General features: G+C 30.8%; 1 protein-coding gene across 1 annotated transcript in view; it reads right to left on the bottom strand.

Moving 5' to 3' along the window:
* Positions 1-646: 646 nt before the first annotated feature.
* LOC148302873 (allatostatin-A receptor-like) overlaps positions 647-8,802 on the bottom strand; it is a 141,541-nt gene continuing 133,385 nt past the window's right edge. Inside the window, exon 3 of the mRNA XM_088270915.1 lies at positions 647-1,664. Within this exon, the coding sequence (XP_088127041.1) occupies positions 1,398-1,664 (267 nt within the window). The 3' untranslated portion in view covers positions 647-1,397. The remainder of the gene's footprint in view (positions 1,665-8,802) is intronic.

Here is an 8,802-nt window from a genome sequence, read left to right as displayed (position 1 = left end):
TTTTATTAGGGGTAGATTTTTGTAGAAAGGGATGAATCGAAATTTATTACCACCTTTCAAAAATTTATCTCGAGAACGTTACCTTTACTTCCTCTTATGTACGTTCATAGAAATATTGATTTATAAATAGTTTTCATGCTGTTTACTCCAAAAATATATGTGTTTAACTTTAAGACTTTTTTAATCTAGGCAATGAATTGATTTTTTTAAAATGAAATTGGTATGGTTTTCAAAGAAATTGCAATAAAAATATCTTTGAAGATCGTAGTTTTGTGAGAAATAGCCTTAAATTAAATTTGGGTAATCTAAAGAGTTTGAAAAGCTTTTTTTACGAACTCACAATTTTTTTAAATCCGAATTTTTCTTGATATCAATAATACAACCGAAAACTACATACATATAGATAGCTTTTTTTAAAAATTAAAATTGCTTTAAAGGGTTTTTAAGTTGGTAGGTACATTTTGGAATAAAGTTAATTTGCCATGGAAAACAAAAAAAAAATACATTTAAGAATAATAAAATAATAACAGACCTTACGTAAACAGCAAAGTATATCTGTATGTACGTAAATTATGTCAAAACTGCCGATGACATTGTTGATTTATCGCGGTTCGTAGTTGACTTTTGCTATTTTCCAATTTTTGAGTTTGTTATGTTTCATAGTCCAAACCACTTATGCTAAAATCTAACATTTCGTTGCAAATAAATTACAGAACGAAGGCTTTAATGAAGGTTTAGAGCTGTCTAAAACAAGGGAAATTACTTTTTAAGTCATAGTCAACGTCAGAGGGACCTGACATGACACGTACAGAAGAAGAAGAAGAATAAAGATTTAATTTAATTTAATTTTTCATTTAACAGAAATTAATAAAGGCTTGCGTCGGGTCGTGACTCCTTGGATAGTGTCGCGGACTCATGAGTCAGAGTTTCTGGGTCCAAACCCACTCTACCACAATTTGATACATACCCATTTTTAATAATGAGCGGCCTAGGCTCACATAAATGTTATAAAATAATGTATTTTTATTAACAATAAAAACACAAATATTTATCTTTAAATAAAAAATTGTTGCAAAACGGCATACTATATATAATGAATGTTTAAATCAACCGAACTTGATTACAAATCGGCATACGAGACTGTGTAAAAGTTGAAACGGTGGGATAGGACTGTAAATTAATGAGATTGGACTGTTTGCAAATTGTCATACAACTCTGAGTAAAGGTTGAAACGGTGGGATGGGACTAGAAAAGACTATAGTAGGACTGTTTGCAAATCGCCACATATCTCAGAGTTATATCTGACATATCTAATGGTTTAAACGGTGGGATTGGACTAGAAAAGACTGTAATCGGACTGTTTGCAAATCGGCACATATCTCAGAGTGGCAGGACCCCTAGACGACGTCAGTGCAAGTCCCGTTGGCGTTGGCCGTGGTCCTCGTGATCTTGGAGACCGGGGGGCGCGTGCCCTGCGGCGGCATGGGCGGGGGCCCGCAGCAGGCGGCGCGGTGGAAGGCCCTGCGGAAGTGGTCGCTCAGGAAGGCGTACAGCAGCGGGTTGATGCAACTGCTCGTGTAGGCCAGCACGTGGGCGGCTATCTGCGCGGCCACCGTGGTCTGCGATATGTCGTACATGCCCAGACTCTTCAGCACTAGTATTACCTGCCAACAAAAAAAGGCTTTTCAATAATTGTTTTGGCAGTCATTTTGTGATTAAATTCCATTTTTAATTTAAGTTTTACTTAGTAAACACAACTGTTTCTTAAAATCTACTGTGACAGATACCGTTAGATATTTTCAAATGCTGTTTCAAATACGGTGTTTGATTTTTATTTTTCATTCAAGTTTCTTAGTAAATACAACTATTTCTTAAAATCTACTGTGACAGATACCGTTAGATATTTTCAAATACCGTTTCAAATACGGTATTTGAAAATGATGTGGAATGCATCGAAACACGCGTCACAGTAGATTTTAATAAATAGTGGTATTTACTACATAAAATTAAAAAAAGGCTTATTTACTGTGGTAAAATATAATTTAATTATAAATTTAATATTTGTTTTTTTTTACCACTTGAGTATTATTTTGTTACGACTAGCTTTGGAAACTACAGATGCTTTTATCTATGGGTTTGAGAATATTAACTAAATAAAAGAGTTTTATTTATTGTATAATTAAAAAAAGATCCATTAATACACCAGAATCAATATTATCAATTTTGCAAGAGGATATTCTAGCTAGTCGTAATGTTAACAAGCCTTCAAAGTGGAGCAGTAAGATATTGAGAAAATTTAAGAAATTTTTAATATAGTTTTTAAAAGCTTAACAAGATATTAAACTATTAAAAAAATCCTTTTATAAATGAGAAAGTAAAAAAAAACGTGAAAGAATAAATATATTAATATAAATGAAAATTTATGTAAAAATGTAAGCCCTCCTAAAACAATTTTATTTTTTGTTCTTTTTTACGTACAGTAGGTACGTATACAGCGCAACTAGAATAAGATATTTTACAAATAGTTAATAAATTTAAATAAATATTTTTAAATTGAAACATTATTAATACAAAGCAGCGTTCAACTCCATTTATTATCTAATAAAATAATACTCACTTAATTTGTAGATAATGAAATGTTTTATAAAATACTCTGATTTCGTTTATGTATGTAATATGATGTGTCCTGCGGCATTCAATCTCGAGACGAGTCTTTAACAATGTTGAAACATGTATAAAATACATATATACTAATAAATTGTTCAATCCCTAATAAAAAAAAATAATCGAAAAAAAATCAATATAACATATTTAAGCATAAAAAATATTACAGACATAGATATTTGATTTTGAATTCAGATAATACTTCCTCTTGAAAAATCACATGTTTACATTTATTTTATTTGAGCGCGTAGGTATACATCCGATATACATACTAGAAGCAATCGAAACACGATAAATACTAAGTAATCAAAACGATGAAACCTATAACCATTGCCATATGTAAGATTTTATAAATAACTTTAATTAAATATGACCGACCATGATGTGTGAAGGGTGATAGATCGTTGATCATCCCCCTTCCAGGACTTGTAATGAGTAAGCGATAATTCTTGTAGCGTAGCGCGTCACTATCGAGTGGTCTACTTGAACGAGCTTCAATTCATGATCAACTCCCTACTGATTACCAAGGCTTCTATAATATATGCCATGTGCCTGAGAACTTCAAAACACAACTCATTAAACTTAGATTATGTTAACAATTGAGCAACGCCGCGTAGGAAGTGCGGGTTTAAACAAGTTTACGACGTTAACAACAAAAATATGTATACATCATTTTGCAACCCTACTTATAAACATTTGCTGAAATAATACGTTTTAACAATATTCTTAATTTGTCCTAAAATATATGAAATATTTGGTTCAACCACCTAAGAATAGCTATTGAGAAGTATTACAGGTGCATCAACAGAGATGAAGAATTTACGATTCTCTTCATCCTCTGTTTGGTATAGGCCTTGTGGCCTGCTTTTAAGAGGGATTAGCCTCCTGCGATGTGATTCCCAGCTGTCAATCCATCTCTTTGGTGGTCTGCCCGGGAGTCATCTACCCTGGGGTTGGCTGTACAGTGCAATGATGGGGAGTCTGGATGGTTCCATTCTCCTCTCCTCATTATCTCCTTCGTTGCGTTCCCCACTTACAACATCTTCGATCTCGCATATTTCCCTTATTCTGTTTTTTCTTATCCTGTCTCGTATACTCATGCCAGAAATGATTCTTAGAGTCTTCATTTCTGACACTCTTAACGCATTTTTTAAATATTCAATTTTAATCCACGGTAAATTATACTGTGTATGTTGGTAATTGGTTAATGATATTTGATTGATAAATTTTATACCGGCTGGTTCGTGTTAAGAAAATAGGATCATATTCATAAGAAATATACAATGTATTTGTAAGGAGAAACAGCTGTCACAAAATTATCGTCAAAAATCCTGTTCCTAAAATATTTTTCTGTATAAAGTTTAATAAATAAATACAAGTCAAATTTGACAGGTTAATTAGTTTCAACTGTGAGATAAGAATTTAATATTTCTGAAATTAGAGAAAAAATACAAAATTCTCATTACAATTAATAAATATTTTGAAAATGTATTGCGATTGAACTTTAGGTTTATTGTTAAACTTTAATCTGTCTATAAAATCTTCCATAGAAGCTTTAAAAAAATCAAGATGATAGATATGAACCTCTTTTTCTAAAACGTAAATAATATGTGTTATTATACTCGTATATTAATTTTTATACTGCGATTATGTTTGTATATACGAAGTTGGTATGGTACTCATAAATATATACTAAAGCTTAACATTTCGGAAAATCAGAACTGTTTCGTTAGCTATTACGGCAGAACGTGTTTGCTTTATATTGTAATGACTGTTGTTGAAGGTTATTTAAATAGGAAGCTTTCATTGCAGGGGTGAAAAATAATTGTCTTAATATTATTAATATACTAGGAAAATTATGATAAAGAAACCCATAATTTTTAAGCTCTAATATTTGCATAAAGAATGTGTACACAATAAGAAAATTCGTTTTTTATCATTTCTTTAATATGTATACTTATGGAGGAAAAACCGTATTTCATAAGTTGATAGAATGCTCGTTTTTATACATATTTTACTGAGAAAATGGTTGTAATTGAAATATTGCAAACAAAATATGTACATTTTTTTGACATCTTAACATAGATGAAGATGAATATGGAATTTTGGATATTTATAGGGCTTATGACCTGTCATAGGCTGGTAAAGTGATCACTTTACACACGTGCAAGATTTACCATTCTACTCACGATTGACAACCACACTAGTCAAATGTACTGTCATGAGATAGATCATATATCTAGGAGTTCGCGCTTGTGTAAAGTGATAAATTATCCAGCTTACGACAGGTCTTAAGCTCTGTTAATATTCAGACTTCCATATTCTACTTTATCTATGTTGAGATGTCAAAAAAATGTAAGCATAACTCAATAACTAAGTGGAGAGAACCCAGATTCTTGAACACACTAAAAATGTAAAAAAATGTTTGAGATGTTTTGTTTTTGTAATGAAAATAAAAACACAGTGAATTATACAGTTTAAAATAAAGTTATTCTTCTCGAAACATGTTTCCAATTAAATAATAAACATAAATTAGACCCAGATCTCTTACTTCAAGTTTATTTCTAAAAATATATATTCATTACTAATTAATGCTGTAAGTGAATGATTGTTTTTCTGCCTCCTATCACGTTCCAATCCCGAGGAAGGGATGATGTGGGTGGTTAGTATAAAACAGTCAGACAGTAAAATTTATTTCCTTTTTAAAAATTCATACAAGAATAGAAATAATTTCAGTGTGCGCACTTATAGAAATAAAATAACAAACTGTGAGTAAAAAAACATTTTTGAAATTATTCTGGCATACCCTCTGAATACCAAAAACGTGATCCCTTCACGTGACCATTAAACACGGCAACATATGCCAAAAACACAAAATATAGCAAATTTCGCTATAAAAACTTTTTATAAAAAGTTTTTTGTGATATGGATATGTAATTTTCATATTTTGATTATATCAATCGAAAGTATAATATAAATGTAATAAAATATCCATTCTTCAAACCCTTATCCGCACCCCAATCGCGTCTTTTCCATATATGTAAATAAAGGATAACGAAATCAGAAAATCAAATAATAAATCTCTTTTTCATCTTAAACCCTTATCCGCACCCAATGGTGCATGGAGCACTGCATCATATAAACGCAGTGTTATCTTGATCATTAACACACAAAGGAAAGGTAATCAGCCCTCCGTTTCAGGTACCAATCCAGTGAAATATTGAAAAAATATCAGTGAAAAAATAACTTATATTTGTTTGACCCCCCACCCTGGTAATCGAACCCTTCAGTACGGTAGCCCAGCGTGCTGACCATCATACTACGGAGTCAGGCATTATATAATATAGTATAAGTAATCGAATAAACATAAAATTTCGTGTGTGTCCATATTACTATTTGGATATTGAAATCTTTTTAAATGATATGCACATATTTGCGTTTAAAAACATATCGCTCACTCCTTTCAACAACGTCACATATCAAAAATTGTCAATATTCGGTTGTGCGTGTTTTCGGAATGCCCAGAAAATGTACTATATTCCAGCAAAAGCGGCATATTTTTAACTTCATATTTACCCGCTACGGGGCAGAAAGTGTTGTTTTTGCATTTTGAATAAAAGGTATTATTTTTTTTTTTTAATAAACTAAATATTTTTTAAATGCAGGAAAAACATTCAGATTTTACTTAAAAACATCTGTTGCACAGTAAAAAGTACAAAAAGTGGCATGATATTTATTTTTTATACATTTGATTATATTTTTAAACTTTAAAAACGATCTCCTGAAAAACCAAGTTTTTTGATATATGTATGAAGTTGTTGAGCGATATAGTAAAAAAAATATATGTATCTATAAAATCAATAAATAAAATAAAAAATAATAAAAAAATAAAAAAATATATATTTTATTTCTATGCAGTTCGGTAAAATTCTCATTTGCCATCCCTATTAGAAGCAATAGAAAGCAGGGTTAAGTTGAACGACGTTTTCCACACATTAACTTCAGGATAATTGCTTCACTTAATTCAATGTACCATAATTCGGCTTCAGTTCACTCCCAACTGCATCATATTAAAGTTCATCAGTTATTTCAACATTTGCATGCAAAGTTTGATCAAAGGTATTTTGTAGGGATATTTTATTACGAGGATCGTCGCTTATATTTTGTTAACGTGAGGTTGTTTATTTTTAATTATTGTAATAATTTTATTAATTATTTTTATTTTTATTATATTTCGGTATAACTAAGCGGAGGGGCGATACTTTGTATTAAGTAAAAAGACAAAAAATTATAAAATTTATTTTTTATCCTGACATACACCCCTAGCTTCCTTCACGTCCATACATCTTGTCGTTCATGCCCTTGGATTGCGTAGACTTTTGACCCTACCAGGTTTAAGGTTCTGTTTGATCTGATTGCGCCAAGTCTGTTCTGGTCATCCTTCTGTCCGTCCTCTTTCTGTTCTCCCGTTCATATTTGTCAAATATACTTTTAAAGTCACTCTCTCGCTATCCATTCGCTCCACATGTCCATATCACCTTCTATCTTTAAAGAACTAAAAATGAAAATGTTCGTTTGTTAAAACCTTCTATAGTTATTCACCGATTGATTTGAAATTTTAACACAACATTGCATGCAAATACGCCAGTGCTGTATTTACCTGCAACAGTAAAAAATAACCTAAAAAAATAACCGTAAAAATTTATGTGATTATAAAAATAACTGTTTTTATCGGTTGAACGTATCAGCAACACACACAATTCTAAACGTTGTTAATGGCGGATAGCGTGTTTCTCGACATAAGCATTGTGAAATCGAACAAATTAAAGATGTCTTTTCTTCAGTTATAACCACACTGAGTCACAGCGATGCTAGGCTAGGTAGAGATAGAAAAGTTACTTACTGTAAATAATTAAAACATTCGAGGAAAAATCTCGTGTTTGAGAAAAAATATAGGCTTGAGTCCACAGTATCTTATTCACGATTCAATTAATTAATAATGATTCAATTGATAATAAATCGATAATTTATTAATTAAAAGTTTACTTTCAATTATGCAAACGACCTCAATTATAATGAGCTTTACTTTTTACCGTTCCTAATTTCCCGGAATAAGCACAATGAGAAAAAAATTCATTGTGCGGAGAATTTCAATTAAACACAAATTAATTTCAAACGTTGTTAATTTCCGTAAAATATTCCTTATTATCAAACGACTTGAATTTCTTGAAACCTAAAAAGGTACTTTAAAAAGGACTTTTTAAAATTGAAAATTGGAACAAATCAAAACTTAAAAGCCTTAAAAAATATCTACTAATTACATTCCAAATATAATTTTCTTTCTTCCACTCTCAATCCATATACAGTATATTTACATACGGAATATATTTGATGCAATTAATATATTGTTAATTGAAATAAAACTGCTTTATTTGAAGGACATGCATGTTTCATAGGAAAAAATTCTGGAAGAACAAAAGGTTGAAAAAGGAGAACAGCAGAAATGGCCGGGACACTTGAGGTTGCATTCCCGTACTCGTACAAGCCTCTTGAAAGCTATCGCAAATACGTATCAACGAGATTAATTAAGATTTATATTTAAATACCTAAAAATAAACTAGTAAAATTGAACAAAATTAGATTTTTCTTATTAAATTACCCTCGATTTTATTAGTAAATAAATATGTATGTATATATCTATGTATGTATAAAAGACCATGATGTAAATATGGGATATCGAGTAAGTAAACCGGATTACATAATGACTTCTTTAAAATATATCATTGCTAAATTCAGTTTTTGGATTGGATCATTTAATTCATTATTTACGCAATCAGTGTAAAAATTGGTATTTCTAGCTCCAAAAGTATTTGAAAATTTGAAATCAAACACGAGAGATAGCAAAATATATAAATTTGAATAAGGTAACGAATAACATACCAATCACTGAAGAAGAAACAGTTACTTATTAGTTGCACCTCTACCATGTGTCATATAAGTGTCATGACGTAGCCTGAATATAATTATTTCATGGCATCTAAAAATATTTGGTGGAAAATTATAAGTTTTTTTCATTCTTGCAGTATTTTCAAAGAAAAACAGAAAAGTCAATGCATAATGTTCCTGTTAAGGCACAGC

This window comes from Brachycentrus maculatus, unplaced genomic scaffold (assembly GCF_059751285.1).
Source record: "Brachycentrus maculatus isolate JH-2025_06_01 unplaced genomic scaffold, ASM5975128v1 h1tg000403l, whole genome shotgun sequence".
NCBI lineage: Eukaryota > Metazoa > Arthropoda > Insecta > Trichoptera > Brachycentridae > Brachycentrus > Brachycentrus maculatus.
This window is presented reverse-complemented; position numbering and strand designations above follow the sequence as displayed.